Source organism: Helianthus annuus, chromosome 12 (assembly GCF_002127325.2).
Source record: "Helianthus annuus cultivar XRQ/B chromosome 12, HanXRQr2.0-SUNRISE, whole genome shotgun sequence".
In the NCBI taxonomy this organism is placed as follows: Eukaryota; Viridiplantae; Streptophyta; class Magnoliopsida; order Asterales; family Asteraceae; genus Helianthus; species Helianthus annuus.
Window position 1 is genome coordinate 119,726,750 of NC_035444.2, and position 22,463 is coordinate 119,749,212.

Genomic DNA, 22,463 nt, shown 5'->3' on the forward strand with positions numbered 1-22,463 from the left:
GTACGTTCAGAGGTTCCACGACTTGTCACATGTGGTACCCTACATGGTCACTCCGGAGTTCAAAAGGATTGAACGTTTTATTTAGGGATTAGCTCCTCAAATCATAAGCATGGTGACCTCTTCCAAGCCTGCGACTATTACTGAAGCGATTGATTTGAGCGTGGCTCTTACGGAGGAAGCTATTCGCCTGAACAAGTTTGATGAAGCTGAGCCAAAGAAGAAGGAGACTCATGTGGAGTCGTCAGGAGGTAACAAGCGGAAGTTTTCGAACTTCAAGCAAGGTACTAGCGGTGTGGTTAAGAAATGGGAGCCAAGCACGCCAGCTCAGGTTACAGCTGGTAGTGGGAAGAGAGGAAAAGGATACATGGGCACCCAGCCCAAGTGTAGTACATGCCAGCGCCACCATTCTGGCCGATGTGGATTAAAAGTTTGTGAAGCTTGTGGAAAGACTGGCCATTTGAAGGATTCTTGTTGGGCCACTATGGGCCAGAGAGGTCAGGGAGGTTTTGGAAACAGAAATACCAACCGGGCGGAAATGGAAATCGCCCACAAGGAAACACGGGAGGCGATGGAAATCGAGTCAATCATGCTAATCAAGCGGGCGCTGTGAATCGTAACCAGAGGAACAATCAGGCGGGAAATGCTGGTGGAAATGGGCAAAGATCCGGATGCTTCAACTGTGGTGATCTTGGGCATTACAAGAGGAATTGCCCAGAGTTGAACCAGGCCCGCGGAAGGGTTTTCAACCTTGAAGCAAGGGAAGCGTGCCAGGATCCCAATGTTGTCACTGGTACGTTCCCTGTAAACCAACGCTATGCATCCGTTTTATTTGATACTGGCGCCGATTATAGCTTCGTGTCGTTAGAATTTAAGAATATGCTTGGTTTAGCCGCTAGTAAGTTAGACATTTCGTACTCGATCGAATTGGCTAATGGGAAGTTGGTAGAAGCCAATGAAGTTATCAGAGGTTGTGTGATCGAATTGGGAGAGCATGAGTTTGCTCTGGATCTACTACCAGTCCAGTTGGGAAGCTTCGACGTGGTAGTAGGAATGGATTGGTTATCAGGCAACAAGGCAGAAATAGTTTGTCATTGAAAGGTCGTTCGTATCCCAACCGAAGATGGTGAGACCATTGTGGTTCACGGAGAGAAGCGTGATACGCCGTTAAGGATTATCAGCTGCCTCAAAGCGCGAAAATGTTTACAGAAGGGATGTGCTGCCTTTCTGGCACACATTGTAGATAAGAAAGCTGAAGAACCGAAGATCGAAGACATCCCTGTCGTGAGGGAATATCCAGAAGTCTTCCCAGAGGACTTGCCCGGATTGCCGCCTCAGAGACAAGTGGAATTTCACATCGACTTAGTTCCAGGCGCCGCTCCTGTGGCTAAGGCACCCTATAGACTTGCTCCTTCTGAGATGCAAGAACTGTCGACACAACTTCAGGAGTTGTTAGACAAGGGATTTATCCGACCAAGCTTCTTGCCTTGGGGAGCTCCAGTTTTGTTTGTCAAAAAGAAGGACGGTAGTTTCCGTATGTGCATTGATTACAGAGAATTGAACAAGTTGACGATCAAGAATAGATACCCTCTGCCAAGGATCGATGATCTTTTCGACCAATTGCAAGGTTCAAGCTTCTATTCAAATATTGATCTTCGATCTGGATACCATCAGTTAAGGATACAAGAGGAGAGTATCCCGAAGACAGCCTTCAGAACTCGATATGGACACTACGAGTTTCTAGTTATGCCGTTTGGGTTAACAAACGCACCTGCAGTGTTCATGGATTTGATGAACAGAGTTTGCAAGCCGTATTTGGATAAGTTCGTGATAGTGTTCATCGATGATATCCTGATTTATTCAAAGACGAAGGCCGAGCACGAACAGCATTTAAGAGCCATTTTGGAGCTGCTAAAGAAGGAACATCTATACGCCAAATTCTCTAAGTGTGAGTTTTGGCTACGAGAAGTCCAATTCCTTGGACACGTGGTGAATGGAGATGGGATTCATGTGGACCCCACCAAGATCGAAGCGATCAAGAATTGGGAAACGCCAAAGACGCCAACCGAGATTTGACAATTCTTGAGTTTGGCTGGCTATTATCGAAGGTTCACTGAGAATTTTTCAAAGATCGCTCAACCATTGACGCTCCTCACCCAGAAGGATAAGAAGTTTGATTGGGGAATCAAATAGGAAGAAGCGTTCCAGATATTGAAGGATAAACTCTGCAACGCGCCAATCTTAGCACTACCAGAAGGTACGGATGATTTTGTGGTATACTGCGACGCTTCGCGCCAAGGATTGGGTTGTGTGTTGATGCAACGCCAAAAGGTTATTGCTTACGCGTCACGCCAGCTGAAGGTACATGAAAAGAACTATACCACTCACGATTTGGAACTCGGCGCAGTGGTTTTTGCTTTAAAGATCTGGAGACACTACCTTTATGGTACGAAGTGTACAATATTTACAGATCACAAGAGCCTCCAGCACATATTCAACCAGAAGGAGTTGAATATGAGACAAAGACGATGGGTAGAGCTGTTGAATGACTACGACTGCGAGATAAAGTATCATCCAGGGAAGGCGAATGTGGTCGCCGATGCCCTAAGTCGAAAAGAGAGGATCAAGCCCATAAGGGTTAGGGCTTTGGAGATGGTTATTCGAACCGATTTTCCTCTACGCATTCGTGCCGCGCAGAAAGAAGCTCTCAAGGACGGAAACCTTGAAGAAGAATATCTCCATGGGATGGAGAAGTTATTGGTACCAAACGGAGAAGGAACGTTATGTTTTGGGAAAAGGATTTGGGTTCCTTTGTTTGGAGGTTTAAGAAAGGTTATATTCGATGAAGCTCACAAGTCACGGTACTCTATCCACCCTGGAGCGGATAAGATGTACCAAGATCTTAAGGATTATTATTGGTGGCCTAGGATGAAAGGCGACATGGCTGTTTATGTGAGCAAATGTTTAACTTGCGCTAAGGTTAAAGCGGAATACTAGAAGCCTTCAGAACTTCTGCAACAACCCGAAATTCCCAAGTGGAAGTGGGAACAAATCTCCATGGATTTTGTTACGAAGTTGCCAAGAACGCCAACAGGCCATGACAATATTTGGGTAATAGTGGATCGATTGACGAAGTCAGCACACTTTTTACCTATTAGAGAGAAAGATAATACGAGCAAGTTGGCTAAAATTTACATGAGAGAAATCGTTACACGCCACGGAGTACCTCTCTCAATCATCTCTGATAGAGACGGAAGGTTCGTCTCAAGGATTTGGCAATCCTTCCAAGAAGCTTTTGGCTCGCAATTGAATATGAGCACCGCGTTTCACCCGCATACCGACGGTCAAAGCGAGTGGACGATTCAGACTTTGGAAGACATGCTGAGAGCATGTGTTATGGATTTGGGCGGTAGCTGGGATAAGCATTTGCCTTTGGTTGAATTTTCATACAACAACAGCTACCACACCAGTATTGGTGTCACGCCACTCGAAGCTCTACATGGACGCAAGTGCAGATCACCGCTTTGTTGGTCTGACGCCGGTGATAGACAGTTGGTTGGTCCTGACGTAGTCCAGGAAACCACGGATAAAATTGCACAAATCCGAGATCGCATCAGTGCGGCTCGTGACCGTCAGAAAGCCTACGCGGATCGAAACAGGAAACCTCTAGAATTTGAGGTAGGTGATATGGTTTTGTTGAAGGTATCACCGTGGAAGGATGTGGCACGCTTTGGGAAGCGTGGAAAGTTGAATCCGCGGTATATTGGTCCGTTCAGGATTTTGGAAAGAATTGGGACCGTAGCATACAAGTTGGATCTACCTGCCGAATTGAATGGTGTTCACAATACGTTTCACGTATCAAATTCGAGGAAAAGTCCAACTCAAGATACCGTTGTCATTCCTACCGGGTACGAAATTCATGTCGACGACACGCTCCATTTCGTTGAAGAACCCGTCGAGGTTACGGATTGGAAAGTGAACAAGACCCGCCGGAGTAGTGTCAAGCTCGTCAAGGTTCGTTGGAATGCCAGACATGGTCCTGAATACACCTGGGAACGTGAGGACCGGATGAAAGAGGAATACCCCCACTTATTTCCCCAGAACCCTGCAACTAGAAGCAGAACTTAAAATTTCGGGACGAAATTTTTCTAACGGGGGGAGAATGTGACAACCCTCACTAAACCAGGTATCCATACGGTTTAATTAATAATTAATTGCTGCTTAATTACTGTGCTTACTTGAAATTACTAATAAACTGCTACTTGATTTCTGATACTTGTACATACCTGCATCATACTTTACATACCGTCACTACATTATTTACATACTGAACTCTAGTGACAAACATGATGCACAAAAGCACAGTAGCACTATGAACGGATAACCTATTGAACATGCTGATAAGCCAGCATCAGGCAGACACTGCCTCTAAGGCCTGTATGAGCCAGAAAGATTTTACTACACCCATAGTGAGTGTAAGGATACAAGGGTTGTAGAACTACGTCTCTAGGAATAAGTTACAATGACTGGATGTGCCTAAATCGTACACTAAGCACAAAACACAGCACTTTAATGAAGAATTCAGCCTCTGGGTAGCTAATAAAGTGCCAAAACATGAGAAAAATATTACTAGACACTTTCCAAAGTGTCGGGAATAAGTTGTGTCACTAAAAAGGGCATTAACGACACTTAAAAGCTTTATTAAGCGCTTTAACGGATTACTATCCAACCGAACAACCGGACTTTACCCGGGACATGAGAATATTGCCATAAACATTATTTGTCTTTTTCTGAGCCAGTTAGGGTCCCTGAATACCCTAACACCCGCCATAAAACACTACACACAACTAACCGGGTTAAGTACCTAACTAACTAACTTAACCTAACTAGTAACTAACTAATACTTGGAAACAAACTAGAACCCCCCTGGCCGATTTCGGTCACCATGTAACTAGAACATGTACCATTTTTGATTATTATAATAACTTGTGTCTAATATCTACAAGACACATAATCCATTGGATTATAAACCCTAAATTGCCTATAAGTACCTTGGTTTGCATCATGAGCATTCACCATCCAACTCCACCCAAAATTTACTCTCTCTCTCTTGCCCTCTAAGGCTTCGGCCGAACACACCCACACTAGCCACCACATTTTCGAGTTTGATTCATCCCATTCCAACATCATACAAGCTTTAAGGATCTCGTATTAGGAAGCTTGGTGCAAACGGAAGGCGAAGGACCTCTTTCTCTAGCTTTTATCCACCTCATTTGCGCTTAGATTCTTCCCTAGCCTCAAGCTAGTGGTATGTTACTTACAACACCTTCTTGAACTAATCTAGAGTGGTTAATATGATGTGTAATGATTAAAACTCGGAATCTTGCAATGTGATGCATTAAAGTCTACTAAAAACATGAATAATGATGGTTAAAAGCTTACTAGTTATGTAAATGTTGTAGTAATTGAAATTTGTGATTATTTAGACCCGATCTATGTTGTGGTAGCTCGGATCATCATTTAACCCGGGTTGGTCATGATCACGAATCATGACATAAGGTTGTTTTGAATGAAACAAGGGTTAAAAGGTGAAACTCTACCACACGCGAATCATGAACTTGTGTAAAAGTGTTTTACTTGTAAAATAGTGTTTAAAACTAGCAGATCTACGTATCTACGAGTGGTATTTTCAAAGGACCGAGTGTCAAGAAAATCATGTTTTTCTAAAAACGGATCTTACACTAACACGCATGATTTTTATAAACCACAAGTGTGTAAACACTTGTGTAAAGCAAAGTTTCGACAAAATAACAATTTTTGTAAAAGATGACGAGAAGTTGTAAAGACGGAATTTCTATAAAAACGGGGTTTTTACGAAACCGGACTAATTTATATAAAGATCCGCTAAAAATGATGAGATTTACACTATAATTTTAGAATACTACAAGTTCATGAAATTTATGCGATTTACATACTTGTTAACTAGTTTGTTGTGTTGAAAATTGTTTTGATCGAATAAAGAAGTTGTTGAATTGTTTTGTAAAAGAAAATGATACGCTTGAAAGCGTGGCCACCTCCAGTTACAGGGGAAACTCTGGCGAAATTTTTCTAAAAACCTAACACTTAGAAATATTTTCACTATAAGTGTTAGAAATACTTTTTGACATGTTTTCGAAATATAAGTTTCGCCACGAATTTATTTACAAAATATCGGAGGTGGGATTTTCATAAAATTAAACGTGATAAATATATATTTAGAAAATATATTTTCACAACATTGTTTATGATTATTTTGTGAAAGATACACAAATATTCTTTTTTTGAGAAAAAATAATATTTTCGAACGTTGACGAATCCAAAATAATACGAACGCTTTCACAATAAATATATAAGTTACATCGGTAATTATTATTACCACTCGAATGATAAAACGTAACTTACGCATTATACGGAAATATTTATGAACGCGTATTTTTGTTAAAGTATTATTTTTGGGAAATTATGTGACATGAAAATATATTATTTTTGAGAAAAATATTTATATTCTGGAGTTAGAAGTAAATATATATTAAGTAAGACTTAATATATTTCATACGCGCATGTATTAAATCCCCCATCTTTGGGAAGGAGATTAACTACCAAGTATATACGAAAAGTAAACACGAAATAGTTGTCTAACTATTTCCCAAACACGAAAACCATAAAGCTAAGGCACGGCCGTCCGTCTAATAGAGTTAGAACTTGTAGGTCGTTGCACAGCTGCTTGCTTTCAGAGACATACTTGGTAGAGACGCACCGACTGTGAGTTCATGTCCCCCTTTTCTCTTTACTGTTTTCAGTTTTCTAAACTGCGGGGGTGAAATACATGTTACTTTGATTTGAATACTTTATATATGGTATGGTTAGCGTAAGGAGGGTTACTATTTAGATCATGTGAATGGGTAGGCGGAAACTTGAGGTTATTAATCCTCAGGGTAGGACCAAGGGGCAGGAGCGATAGATCTATTTGGGTGTAGCGAGCCCAGTCCCAGGCCCAGCATAACGGACCTCGGGATGACTTTGTACCCGACGCATAAATCTGCTAGGTTTGAGCCTTCCTACTTGCATTTCACACATATCAATGGCCTTGCAAACCATTGGTGATCTCTTTTTTTTTCCTTATTTGCTACATACCAGGATTTTTATACGAACAAAGGTTTATTTACTCACTTACACATGAACTCGCTCAACATTATTGTTGATTTTTTCAACTTACATGTATTTCAGGGAATTAAAGGATCTGGCACGGTATGGCACGTTTTCCCGCTGCACTAGTACGAGGTCATCCGGGGTTTAGGGAATGTGACTCTTTCATGGACAAGTCACAGTCCTTAAACTGTGTTTATATTGATGGTTATGTTTTTTGAACAATGTTAAGGTTGTTAGGGTGTTTTCCCGTTAAAACAATGGTATTGTATTTGGTTTTTAAAACTTAATGGATGATCTTGCATGTTTTTAATTCATATAGCTTTGTTATGGTTAAGCTATGGTATTAAGAAGTCACACCAAAATTAACCACGCTTCCGCAAAGCCAGGGTGTGACAGGTTTCTCATACATGCTTATCCGTATTCTTGTATATGTATAACTTGCCATGTATTGGCGTCGTATTCCGGCGTGTATTGTCTTTAATAAGTATCCAACATATATTTCTATAATATATATTTCCAAAACAATATATTTTCAAGTCTCACTTTAGAAAATATATATAAACTTATTTTTATCCAACATAATGTATTCCAGGTTTATCCAAGGAAATATATAAATCATATATCTTCTAAAAATTCCAAGAAAATATAATTTTTATTTCCCAAAAATAATATATTTTCTTCTCGTCAAAAATATGATATACTTTGTAATGATAATAAGAATCATATTTTCATTTCTTTTGTATCTAAAATAATATTTACCATAAGTATGCTCATAAATGTATTTTCCGGAATATTTTGTAAGCTACACTCTTGTGTGGTTTCACAATATTATGTGTGTAACTTATATATATACTAGTTGTAGGACCCGTGTTACCACACGGGTAGGTTTAATAATGATCGAAATCAAATACTAAAAAACAGGTTATAATATATCATTTAAATTTTGGTCATTAGTTCTATATCTTTATAAAGTAATGTTAAAGACATGTATGAAATGTCCTTAATACCCTTATCCCTTAATATCCACGTAATCTCAAATATATATCAAATGCACCGATCATCATCATTATCATTATCATTTAAATTTTGGTTTTTAGTTCTATATCTTTATAAAGTAATGTTAAAGACTGTATGTGTGACCACACAGGTAGCTTTGATAACCATCGAAATAGATTATAATACAACATTTAAATTCTTTCTATTTAGTTCATGTTTGATATAGAAAATAGCTAACTAACTGATAATTTCTTGTCTAAAATGAAAGCATGACCTAATTTTATATTGTCTAATAAGTAAAACATGTCCTAATTCAAATAACCAAATGTTATTGAACAGTTCAATAAAGCCCCTTATATTTGATCCAATTAACCTTAATAATGGATTAGATTTTGTAGGCCCATTAAAACCCTTCTATCAAATCCGGCCCCGAATTCTAATCACTCATCTACCGTTCCATTTCCATCTCTGTTCTTCAAAGGGAGACAAAGAAAAGGGAGTGTTAAAGATTTTTCCTTATCAACAAAAGGTAATCTAAAACGTATTGATTCAATTTTGTTTTTCTGAAATCTTTGCTTCATGTAATTTTTTATACCACGCTTGCATGAATGATTTTTGATCTTTGGTTTGTTCTTCTATATGAACTATAATTTGTGATCATATTTGTTTATTTGATTTGTTATACTTCAGATTCCATCATATCAATGTTCGTATTGATGTTCGATTGAAGTTTATACGTTTGTATGGATGTTCGATTGAGGTTTATATACTTAGGGCTATGTTAAAAATGATTGTTTATCAGTTGTTGTATAAAGATTTTTTAAGATTATGATGTTTAGTAAACTTTCAGTTGGTGTTCTTGACAGATCTTATCAGATTATAATGTTTAGTATAGTTTCAGTTTGTAGTTCTTGATGTGTTATAATTCTATTTTTCATATAAAGATTTTATAAGATTATGATGTTTAGTTTAGTTATATAATTTTAGTCTTTCACATATTGAATTGTAATATTTTGGATGTTTCATATGTTATGTATGTTCATATGTTGATTACTTATGGTAGTTTAGATGATACATTTGTATTTTCAAGTCTTTGTTTATGACATGTCAAGCTCCCCTGATGCTTAATGGGAAATAATAATGACGGTCCAATTAAAATGTCTTTCGTTTTCTCTTTAGGATAAAATGTGTTGTAACAATTTGCAATGAGTTATTAAGCATCATAGAACCTGAATATCACACTTGCGCATTCATCACAGTCTCAAACGTACATGATTTCATCATCAGTAGTCGTCAACAAATCAAGGACTTAGGATTTCATATCAGAAACGACAACAACGAATATTGAAGCAAATAGTAACATCCCGGTTTGGGGTTTTGTATCGCACTGTCAAAAATAGAAGCAAGACCAAGCCTTAGAAACTCTCGGCATCGAAAACAACATTTTGTCTTTCACATTGTTGACATTGAATATATAAAATAACTTTTTAACGTTATATAATATTTTAGTCTATTAGTTATACTCTTTTTAGTTGCAATACTTAGAATAATCTTTTAACGTTTTAGTCTGTTATTTATTAATGATATTCATATTATTTTCTCTCGGAGTTCAAACTTAGAAGGATGTATGGGTTTGCTTCTTACATGACCGACAACCAAAGGAAATCTTTGGTTAGTATTTTAATCTCAGTTATTGCGAATTTATTTTCTTTATAACATCATGTTAGACAGTTTCTGATTTTAATATATTTATACATAGGTTCTGCCAAAAAAATATAAACAATGGATAAAAGAGTTTAACTATCCTGTTGGGTTTGTCAACGTACGGACAACTAACAGGCAAGTCTTTGAAGTCAAGATATATGATTTAGGAAACTTCTATGATCTCTACAATGGGTGGTATTCCGTGGTTGAAACTTTGAAACTACAATCTGGATCATGGCTCATATTTCAGTATGAAGAAGCATTATAAAGTTTCCGGATATTTTATTTCTATGTCAATATTGCATTTGCTCCATCTGATTATTTTTACTACAGACCCAATGGCGCTTTTGATAAACCTGATGCTATGGTCTGTAGTTCGCAATCTGGGTTCGGTATATTTATTATGGTTTCTTATTTATTATGGTTTGGTATATGAAACTACTAATATTTTTTTTTCTCGTTGTAGCATATCAATCGTTTATTTGTACATCACAAGATGGACAATACCATTCCAAACTATTCGGTTGTTATTAGAGGTCCTGGGAAGCATAAATTTTTTGTTCGAATGGATGTTAGTGACAATCAGCTTTACATAACAACTTGATGGGATCGGATTAAGAAGAAATTTTCACTAAGTGATGAACATCTTCTTGTGTTTGAAATGATTGATCTTCACACTTTTGATATGTCCGTTTTCAATTGTTCCAAGGATGCTGATTTAGTGTTGCCACCGAAATTATATGCTGCTATTAAGGAAGAAGTGGTAGAAGAGGTTATCAGATGTGCATGACATAACTAAGGACAATAAAGCTGAAATGGTCGCTGTAACTACGAACGACGAAACTATTTCAGTAGTTTTCTGTGTGGACAATCATTTTGTAAGTTTCTGTAACCAAAAAGTACTAACAGGACCTTACATTGTATTAACCATATTATAAACCTATCTTTCTTAACATTATTTGTTGTTTGTTACAGCGCATTAAAAAAGTTCTCGCTAAAAAACTTGGCTTGGATAGGAAAAGTACTTTAAAGATTGTAGATGCTGCTGGAAATGTTTGGGATGTTCAAGTTGGTATCGAGCCTCCTGATGATCGGTTTTACATAAAAAACATGAAACAGTTTGTGAAGGATAAAAACATGGTTCCTCGTGAAGAGTTTACCCTTAAGTTCGTCATGGGTAAAGGTATTTTCTTGTTTGACTGGATGGTTGTGGGGCTTTTGCAGATAATGTTATTTTGTATGGAAACAATGTTTTTTGTTTGTGGTTGTTTGTTAGCTCAAAACACTTTTGTAAAGGATGGTAGTTTAGTTTTGACGCTGGTGGTACGAAGGGTGTAGCTACTCAAAAGTTTTTAATTCATATGTTATTGAACCACTGCAAGCTATATATTAAGAACATCAAGTGTTCCTAATGACTAACGGTTGAAAGTATTTCTTGCATTAGTTATTTCTTGTCTGTTAGATATATGTTATTGTTATTTACCTTTCATTGTTTTATAATTGTTAAAGGTATCATTTTCTAAAAATGCATACTGTATTTTAAAACAATTCTCTAAAATAACATCCATTATTATTAGATAAAAGGAACATGTTCATAGGATGTGCAAAACATAATACCAATTAACTTCAAATAGTAAAAGACTTTTCTTCAAAATGCTATTTCTACAATGACTATAGATTTTGTAGAACTTCTTTATAGACCACGTTAGTTGTGGTTTTACACACTTGTTTTCCCCTGTCACATCTCAAGATCTTCAAACCCTTCCTGCTCTTTAATTGAGATACAACAACGTATAGTTGTCCGTGACTAAAAACCGGCCGTGGAAGATATAAGCCTACACGTTCAAGTAATTGTCCCTGGCTTTTGTTGATGGTCATTGCAAAGCATAGAGATAATGGGAACTGTCTTCGTGCAATTTTACCGGTAATCTTTTATCGGACGGTGTCATTTTCAATCTTGAAATCAAAGTATGATGACCTATATTATTTCCAGTAATAATCTTTGCTTCGATTACAAGTTTTCCAAGTTTTGTTACTTGAAGTCGTGTACCGTTACACAGACCATTTGTTTGATCAATGTTTCTAAGTAACATTACCGGAGCTCCAACTTTGAGAACCAATTTATGGTTAGGTAATCCTGACAGATGCAATTTGTTTAATACATCCGGAGGAAACAATGCCATGTTAAGGTTGGTTTGATCCTAAGACTCACATAAAGTATCTGAACTGAGATATATCTTTTCTTCACCAGGCATACTATTTAGCAGTTCTATATTTATTGAATCCACAACTTTATTTGTGGGTGCAAGAATGGCTCTTTGTTGGAAGTAATTTGAATCGCATAAAAAATTTTTGCATATCCGGATATGTGAAAGCGATCAATGAAGATATAGGATTAACTGCATCGAGTATAAGTAAATCATCTGGAATTTCAATTTCCACTTCTCCATCATTTGGACCACCAAGTAGACCATCACCAAGCTTTATAATCCATTCAGCAAATTCCTTGGTCTCGTTAAAATTACTTGGTTTGGTACCCATTTTTAACCTCATGTTTTCAATTAACTTGAGTAACTGACAATCCTGCCATATATAAGAAGAATTCAATGAAGAATTTACAATCATGCTTCTGGTACCTTTTGGAATGACCGGAAGGATTTGTCTAAAGTCACCGCCAAAAAGCACAATCTTTCCACCAAAAGGTTTGTTCTGCAAGGACGGATTACTGGAATGGGCTATATCTCTCATTGTTCTATCCAGAGCTTCAAAACAATGCTTATGTGTCATTGGCGCTTCATCCCAGATTATCATCTTAGTTTCTTTTATTAAGCCTCCTAGCTCACTGTTTGGTTCTATAGAGCATATAGAATCCTCATTAACATTTATCGGAATTACAAACCTAGAATGAGCCGTTCTACCACCATCTAATAGAAGTGATGCAATACCACTGGATGCAACATTCAACACAACTTCACCATTGGAACGTAACGCGACTGCAAATGTTTTCCACGGAAATGTTTTACCAGTTCCACCGTAACCATATAGAAAGAAAACACCTCCACTTCCTTTAACAACTGCATTCATGACGGTTTCATACACTTTTCGCTGTTCATCAGTTAAAGATTTTAAGGAAGCTGCAAGTTCCTTTTTTAAGATAGCCCGATCATACGAAAGTTCCTTCATTATCAATTATCAATTGATTGTTCAATGCTGAAGTGTAGTTGTCAGGAACATTTGGCATGTCAAAAAAGTTGCTTAACGTACTTCCATAACCAAGTAACAGTTTTTCGATATGTGATAAGAAAATGTTTTCAATCTCTTCCCCTGGAAGAACCAAATCTAAAAAATATAATAGATATTTAGTAATTAGCTTTTTTAAATACTTGATTAAACTAAAATTGAATCTGAAAATTTATTCAAGTTTTTAAAATTACCAGCAATACCAGTAATCCTCCGTTGCTGATATAATATATCTTCACACAATAGAGATTTTGATTCCATCCAGAAATTACCCGACCTAGAAATGGAGTTTGACATCAACAACATTACAAAAAATGTACGCAAGAAATCAGAAGTAGCCCATGTACTTGCTTCATTAATGGCCATTAAATACTCCTTATCATCGTCCAACAGACGGTGAGCGAAACATGCATCTTTAAAGGTATGATATATTTTTCCATCAACTGTTTTTATATCATTGAAACTCATTGGTCCTATAACGTGATTCAATAAAATTCTCAAGAAATAACAATCACCAAGTGATGGAGGTACATAATGTATCATACCAACTGCACCAAAAGGTTTTTTTCTACGTACCCACTTTCGTGTTTTGCATATCCATACAAAGTATCTGGGGAACTCTATATGCTTCAAAGTTCTAGCAAATGCATCTGTTTGATTACATTTCATCCATTCTGTGAACATAGACATTTTCACAGTTGGGTTACTGACCACGTCACACAAGTTTGAATTATCGTCATAAACAATAGCCTGACCATCTTCACAGTGAAAAGGTAATATTTCAACAGATGGAAATCGATAGTGTATGTCAAACTTCAAGATTCTCCAAGCAGCTTCACACGCTGAAATATATCTACAATCAAGATATGCTTTACCTTCATTTACTTCTGTTTCGTTTGAGAGATTTTCATTATTTGTCATTTCCTCGTTTTGATGGTTCACATTAGCAGTGGTGGTACTTTCGTAAACAGAAGCTGTCACTCTATCCGGACCCTTATTAATGTATTTGAAGAGATATTTGATGGATCCTGTTTGGTTACACCACTCAACATTTATGTGGCACTGATACTTTTTTAGTAGCATAGCATTGTATGGAACTACAAACCTATTGTCAAGCAACACGCCATGTTTTTCTATTGTGTTGCATGATTGACGACGTCGGTAGACAGGATATCCTTCAGAATCAACACAAGTCTCATCTACATATTTTTTCAGAAACTTTTTCGAACATTTTAAATTAACCATGCATGGACAATGAGGATTGTCTGTACCACAAGGACCATGGATCATAAATTGTTTGACAAGTTCATACAGTTCAGCATCCATCTCTTTGTCAGGTATTTCAGCACTAATAACCGAATCGATTTCTTTAGTCATTGGAAACTTGCTCTCGGCACTTAAGAACAAACATATATGAGCATGAGGTAGACCACGTTTCTGAAATTCGATTGTATAAATAACTGAAATATTACATCCAAAAAAGTGTTAGTGAAAGTATTATTTGAGAAATTAATTAAAACAGTTTACAATGACTTACTTGCTTGTATCCCACCAAAGAATTTATGTTTCTTGAAATCTTGAATTAGATGATTGATTTTAATTTTGAATAACCGTGAGATAATATCTGGTCTATCTTGAGGGTTCAACCGTTTGTCTTTTAAACATCTATAAATCTCAGGCCAATTGGGATTACAAGTGACTGTTATGAAGAGATCAGGATATCCTACAGCTTTGCAGATTGCCATAGCATCTAGATACTTTTGCATCATATATCTCGCTCCACCGGTAAATGAAGATGGCAACAAAATTCGTTTTCCAAATTTGACGCATCGCTTTGGCCACTTTGAACACTTTGATTTAAATTCTTAAACGTTTGACTTCTAAGTTTGGGTTGTTGTATCTTTATGTAAGCTAATCGTGCAGATTCTATCATTGTATAGGCATCAACTAAAAACTGTTGGAATAGCTTTTGGGCATTGAGTAACAATGAAAATTGGTTGGCTCTGTCTTGTATTCTGTAACTAAAGTACTCTCTCATTGTGGTGCTGGTTCTAAGTATATCACAATCAACTGAAACACCTCGATGTTTAATACCAAGTCTAAATCCATCTTCTGCATATGGGAAGATAAGTGGATATTGCAATTTCTTCAGCAGTAGGCAAGTTAAAAATTCTACCATCCTTATCCCTTACTCCAATGAGCTTGAGTCTTACATTTTGCCAATAATTTTCTTTAAAACAATCTCGTACCATTCTAAATGACTTCACAAGTGGATTGCATGAATCCAACATTTTTTAAGACTCAATATGATGGCAAGATCAAGTTGTTGTTTAGTGTCTGTCTTCAAACCTTGCTCGACAACGTGTAAAAAATGACATTGTTATATAGATCAGATATATATAAAACACTTGACATAAATCAGAATTTAGTGAATGCTTAATTTACCTTACAGCCTTTTGACTGTTAAAATCCTCGTTTTGGGAATCATAAATATAAAGCTGTGAAAATTTGGGCTCTTCACCATCATTCGGTAACAGGCTACCAATGCGATGGTAATTTTGTCCTTGCAGTCCAAAAACATAAGGACCTTTGGTTTTTTGAAAAGTTTTAGAAACCTTGCCACCAAGGGATGTGAAGGAAAACATCATGTTATATGTTCGAATATTATTCATGAAATTGCGGCTTTCAGGAGTAACTCTTTTATAAAATCTTTCGAGAAGTGGAGGAGGAGAAGGTGAGGAAGGCAATTCAACGTCTCCGTTCGAACAACAAAGAGAAAAAGACGATTTCTTAGAATCTAAATTACCCCTAAGCATTTCATCTTTCCAAAGCATTGCATGACAGTAAGAACATACAAAAATAGCATCTCCATGATCAACGTATTCTACAAAATTATGTAGGCAGGTAAAAAAATGATTATATTAGTGAAATATTAGGATATTAAACTATTATTTGGAAACATACTTTGATAAAGTTTAAGGAGGGTATGTACCTCTTGCAATTCCGTAAATCTTTTTTACGATAGAAGATGGTAAACAATCCTCCGGATTGGAATCATCAAAGTTAGACCTTTCACCAGGGTAGGAATTTTCTTTTCCTGCCGTTTCATTTTGAAAATCACAATTAACATAGGTTCCAACAGATACGAACATAAGAAATAGATTCGACAAATATAGTGAATCAGAAACCTATATTTAGTTTTGCATTAAAAGTAAAACATATACCACTAAACGATACTACGAAACATTTTGGTAACTGTCGAGAAGTTCTAATGTCAATATTCTGAGGAGTTGGAATATCACTTCGACGGGACCTTACTGTAACACGATCCACTTGCAAGACAAAATCCTGGCATGCTCCCCTAGCTCTGCTACTGAGCTTTTATCTGTGACAACCCTCACCAAACCAGGTATCCGTACGACTTAATTAACTATTAATTGTTGCCTAATTACTGTGCTTAACTGAGATTTATGATAAACTGCTACTTGATTTTTTGATACTTGTACATATCTGCATCATACTTTGATTTTTCCGTCACTACATTATTTATTTACTGAACATTAGTGACAAACATGATGCACAAAAGCACAGTAGCATTTGAACGGATAACCTATTTGACATGCTGATATAGCCAGCATCAGGCAGACACTGCCTCTAAAGGCCTGTATGAGCCAGAAATATTTTACTACACCCATAGTGTGTGTAGAGATACAAGGGTTGTATAATTGCGTCTCTAGGAATAAGATATAGAGATTGGATGTGCCTAAAACGTATTCTAAGCACGAAACACAGCACATTTATTTACATACTAGCTTCTAGCTAACTAATAAAGTGCCAAAACATGAGGAATTATTCCTGACACTTTGCACAATAAATTGTGTCGCTAAAAATATTATTTACGACGCTTAAAGGATTACTTAATCACTTTAACGGATTACTATCCAACTGAACAACCGGACTATACCCGGAACATAAAAATATTGCCAGAAATATTATTGGTATTTTCCTGAGCCAGTTAGGGTCCCTGATTACCCTAACACCCGCTTTATAACGCATTAAACAACTAACGGGGTTAATCCCTAAAGTTAACCGACTTAACCAAACTAAACTCTAACTGAACGATCAAGACCCAACCGGATACCCCCCCCCCTTTTGGGCCGGTTCCATTCTAATGGAACTAAGGGTACAACTTTTTGATTATTAAATTAGATTTCGTGGATATCTAGGGACATAAGAATCCGATGGACGAAGGAGCTTGAATTCTCTATAAATACCTCTCTCTCACACACAAGATTACACACACACTTCACTCAACTCTCTCTCCCTCTTGCTCCCCTCTTCTTGGCCGTAACCCACCCCCACCACACCTCCATTGTCGGTTTTTGTTCTAGCCATTCCAAGCTCACACAAGTGTCGGGGATCACGTACGAGGAAGCTTGAAGCAAGCGGAAGTTGGAGGACCTCGTTCATTTGCTTTTATCCACGCCATTTTCGCCAAAGATCTTCCCTAGCCCCGAGCTAGAGGTATAACATTTAAAACTCGCTCTTAATCGTATCTAAAGTGGTTAAAAGGATTTTTAACGGTTAAAAGTCGGTAACCCATCTTTTGAATCTAAAAAGTCTACTAAAACTCGAATATCGTTGGTTAAAAGCTTATAACGCGTGTAAAAGTCGTAGTATTCGAATATGTTGGTTGTAGAGACCCGATCTACGATGTGGTGGCTCTTATCATCGTTTAACCCGACTTTGTTAAGATCATGAATCTTGACATACACTTGTTTCTTTTGGTACAAGGGTTAAAAGGTGAAACTCCACCACACGGGAAACATGAACTTGTGTAAAAGTGTTTTGACATGAAAAATAGTATTTTAAACGAGCCGATCTACGTATGTACGAGTGGTACATTCGTAGAACCAAGTGTCGAGAAAATCATGTTTTATATAAGTTGGATAACATGTTAACAAAGATGATTTTTATAGACTACAAGTGTATAAACACTTGTGAAACGAAAGATCCGACAAAATAACAATTTTTATAAAATTGTCGGGAAGTTGTAAAGAATGATTTGTTCCAAAAACGGGGTTTTTGCAAGACTAAACTATTTTATACATAGATCCACTAAATATAACGAGATCTACACAATAGTTTTTAGAAAAACTACAAGTTCATGTAATAATGTGATTTTACATACTAGTCTACAAGTTTAATGCGTTGGAACTAGTTTGAAGTATCGGAAATTGATTTGGTTGATTTAAAGAAGTATTGGAATGATTTTGTAAAAGAAAATGATACGCTTGATAGCGTGGCCACCTCCAGTTACAGGGGAAACTCTGGCGAAGTTTTTCTAAAAATCTAACACTTAGAATTATTTACAAGTGTTAAACTATTTTGAGATGTTTTCAAACTATATTTCGCCATGACTTTATTTATTAAATAATCGGAGGTGGGATTTTCACAAAAACTAAACGTGATAAATATTTATTCGATAAATATATTATTCACAACACTGTTTATGATTATTTTGTGAAAATGTATAAATATTATTTTTAGAGTAAAAATAATATTTACTAACTTTGTCGAACCCAAAATAATACAAACGCTTATATACGACAAACATATAAGTTACAACGGTAATTACTATTACCACTAAATCGCCAAAACGTAACTTACGCCTTATTCGGAAATATTCATAAATGCGGATATTGTCAACGTATTATTTTGGAAAGTATTATGTAAAGACAAAATACATTATTTTTGAGAAAAATAAATATATTTTGGGATGAGAAACAAAATATATTAAGTGAGACTCAACATTATAAACGCGCATGTATTAAATCCCCCATCCTTGGGAAGGAAATTATCTACCAAGTATATACAAGAAACGGTTGTCTAACTGTTTCCCAAAATGTAAACTATAAAGCTAAGGCACGGCCATCCGTCTAATAGAATTAGCACATGTAGGTCGTTGCGCAGCAGTTGGATATTTGGATTACTTGGTATTGTGACGCACTCACTGTGAGTTCATGTCCCCCTTTTCTCTTAACTGTTTTCAGTTTTATAAACTGCGGGGGTGAAATACATGTTACTATGATTATGAATATGTTTATACATGGTATGGTTAGCGTAAGGAGGTTTGTTACTCAGATCATGTGAGTGGGTAGGCACAACTTGAGGCCATTAATCCTCGTAGTAGGACCGAGGGACAGGAGCGGTAGATCTATCTGGGTGTAGCGAGCCCAGCCCCAGGTCCAGCATAACGGACCTCGGGGTGACTTAGTGCCCGACGCATAAATCCGCTAGGTTTGAGTCATCCCTACTTGCACTTCACACATATCAATGGCCTTGCAAACCATTGGTGATCTCTTTTTCCTTATTTGCTACATACCAGGTTTTTGATAAAGATAAAGGTTTGTTTACGCACTTTCGCATGAACTCGCTCAACATTATTGTTGATTTTTCAACTTACATGTATTTCAGGAAATTAACGATCTGGCTTGTTTTCCGCTGCATTAGGCCCGAGGTCATCCAGGGTTCGAGGCTTGTGACCCTTCCTGGACAAGTCACAGTCCCTGAACCATGTTTACTTTAAGTTTGCATTTGTAATGTTTAGACAAGTTATGATTGTTGGGTGTTAACCCGTTAAGACAATGTTTTACTATTTTTTTTTTAATTGATGATCTTGCATATTTGTAATTCATATAGCTTGTTATGATTAAGCTATGGTATTAAGAAGTCACACCAAATTAACCACGCTTCCGCAAAGCCAGGGTGTGACATTATCCTTGTGCCTGGTTCTTCTTAGGGTAGTATTTTCTGAAGTGCTTCTTGCTCCCACAGTTAAGACAACCTTCAGCACGTTTTTGTTTGTCACTCGTCCTGCCTTCGTCGTTGTCGTTGTTTCCTCCGTGATTCTTGCTATCATCTTGACCTTTATTTCCACTCTCAATACCTTGTCTACAAGTCTCCTTGGGATGCCCCCTCTTACCACAGTTATCACATTTTCCATACTTACATCGCCCGACATGATAACGTAGACAATTGTCGCACTTAGGTAGGATACCCATGTAGTCTTTTCCCTTTTTGGCCTTCTTCTTTTTACTCGCCCGAGTAATCATTTTGAAATTTGCGAGCTTTCTCTTGTTATCTCCAGATAACTCTACGAAAGTCTCCTTTTTCTCTTCCGGAGTGGAAAATTTTCCTTGTCTAATCGCTTCTTCAGTGAGTGCCACGCTTATGCTGATAGCCTCGGTGATCGTTGAAGGTTTAGATGTTGTTACCAGGCTTAGAATCTGAGGTGCCAATCCCCCGATGAAACGTTCGATCATCCTAGATTCTGGTTCCACCAAACGTGATGCAACTTGTGATAATTCGCCAAATCTCTACACATAGTCAGCTATCTTTGGACCTTCCATTTTCAGGTTCCACAATTCAGTTTCCATCTTCTGGACTTCCGCCCTAGAGCAATATCTCTTGCGCATTAGTTCCTTCAGTTCGTCCCACGTCAAAGCATATGCAGTAGTCTCTCCCATTGTTTGAACCTGAAGGTTCCACCAAGACAGAGCCCCATCTACAAATAGTCCGGCTACGTACGTGACCTGATGTTCTGGGGCACATTTGCTCAATCGTAAGACAGAATCTGTCTTCTCAACCCAGCGCACGAAGGCTAAGGCACCCCCAGTGCCGTCGAATCCTCGTGGTTTGTGGTTCAAGAACTGCTCGTAGGTGCAGCCGCTGGGTGGGTTATTTCCTGAGGTACCTCCGTCGTGCTTAGAGCGGAGGGCCTCGAGTTGTGCGATGGCTTGCGAGATGCGTCCTTGCAGTCCCGACTCTGCTGTTGTCGGCAGAGGGTTGTTGGTATTGACGTTCCCTGGTATCGACATCTTCTGAGAAGAAGATCGGTTAGGTCAGGTCTTATTCGTTCGGGGAGTGCATACAATTGTTTAGAGGTCATATGCACATACACATAATAGGTTACCAACCAATCAAGTAATCGTATAATCATAGTATAACCAAGCAACTTGGTAATTATATTTATAGCAAGTAAGCACGTAGCATTATAATTATAGCACACACATATAGGTCAATAACGCGCTTATCGAAGACATAGCGACTTAGCTTTCGTTGGTCATTGGTCACAAGGTATTGTCGCATGCTTAATGATGATTGGCTTCTCATTATTTCCTGGCCACAATTGTGTTGTCTTCCAAAATGTATCACATCCACAGGGACACAGGGTCACCCTACCCTTGTCCATTAAATATGTTAGTGTATCAAAATTACATAGTCAGATGAGGTCTTCAAAAGTCTCCACAATCTCGGCTTATCATTAATGACCTTCCCAAATGTAATGCAATCAGCATAATCCAAAAACCAACTATACTGGTGACTGAGGTGGAGAAAGAAAGAAAAGTAAACTGTTAACATGCTTGAATTCCTCCTCGAGCTTGTATGTACGTCGAAGTAAGTAACTGATCTGCTGCTTGGCAGTAGGGATGCGAGCATCAAAACCTGGGAATGGTGTAATAGCAGCAGGTGAGAGCGCAAAAGGAACCTTGATGAAAGTATACTGGCAATAGATAGGGTGTTGGACGTGGTGTAGCACAAGCTCCAAAACTCTGCGAACTATATCCTCAAACTGTTGCTAACGTTGCAGGTGTACTTGTCCCGTGTGTAGTCTCCACAAAGTGAGGGATGGTAAGGGTCTAAAATCAGCATGGTGTATTATAGGAACCACCGAAACGGTTCGTCCAGCGATGTAAAGGTGAAGGTATCAGACGGTGCGGCCTGTGAGGTCGTAGAAAATGCTGCTGTAGCAAAAAGGGATTGTTACGCGAGTGCTGACCTGGAGTACCTTCACGGGGTGCGGGTATGCCTTGAAGGAAAGCGATAGGCATGTTGGCGCAATGGACCTCGGTCTTCATGAGAGCAACATCAGCGGTTGAAGGTGCAGCAGTAAACGTCTTAACGAAAGAAGAATCACTAGGTGCAGGTACTGTGTCAGGTATAAGGGGTGCAATGTCTGGTAAGCCAAAATGAAATAGGGCCATGATCAAGTAAGGGTGTAGGATCAGTAGGTGCAACACCAAGCTGACCCAAAAGGTGCAGAAGCTAGCTCAGGGGCAAGCTCTGGGTCGTGTAACAGTGTGGTGCTTCGAGCAGGTGATAGTGCAGCAGTCATGTCATCGTCGTCTGCGTCAGTAGTAGAAGGCTATAATCTGGCTGTCTGTAAGGCTGCGGATGTCACAGGCTCAAAGGAGTCTGAAATTGAATGTAGGTTGGAATCAGAGGATAGCTTGTTAACAGGGGTCTCAAAAAGTGAACTTAGTAACAACGTGCTC

At 37.8% G+C, this 22,463-nt stretch overlaps 1 protein-coding gene across 1 annotated transcript; it reads right to left on the minus strand.

Moving 5' to 3' along the window:
* Positions 1 to 12,177: 12,177 nt before the first annotated feature.
* LOC110893438 lies at positions 12,178 to 22,172 on the minus strand. The gene is made up of 7 exons (XM_022140547.1): positions 21,977 to 22,172; positions 16,118 to 16,222; positions 15,571 to 16,009; positions 14,663 to 14,790; positions 13,320 to 14,585; positions 13,118 to 13,224; positions 12,178 to 13,062 (listed from the first exon to the last, which is right to left on the minus strand). The coding sequence occupies exons 1-7, from the start codon at positions 22,170 to 22,172 to the stop codon at positions 12,178 to 12,180; spliced, it is 3,126 nt and encodes a 1,041-aa protein (XP_021996239.1).
* Between the last annotated feature and the right edge of the window lie 291 nt (positions 22,173 to 22,463).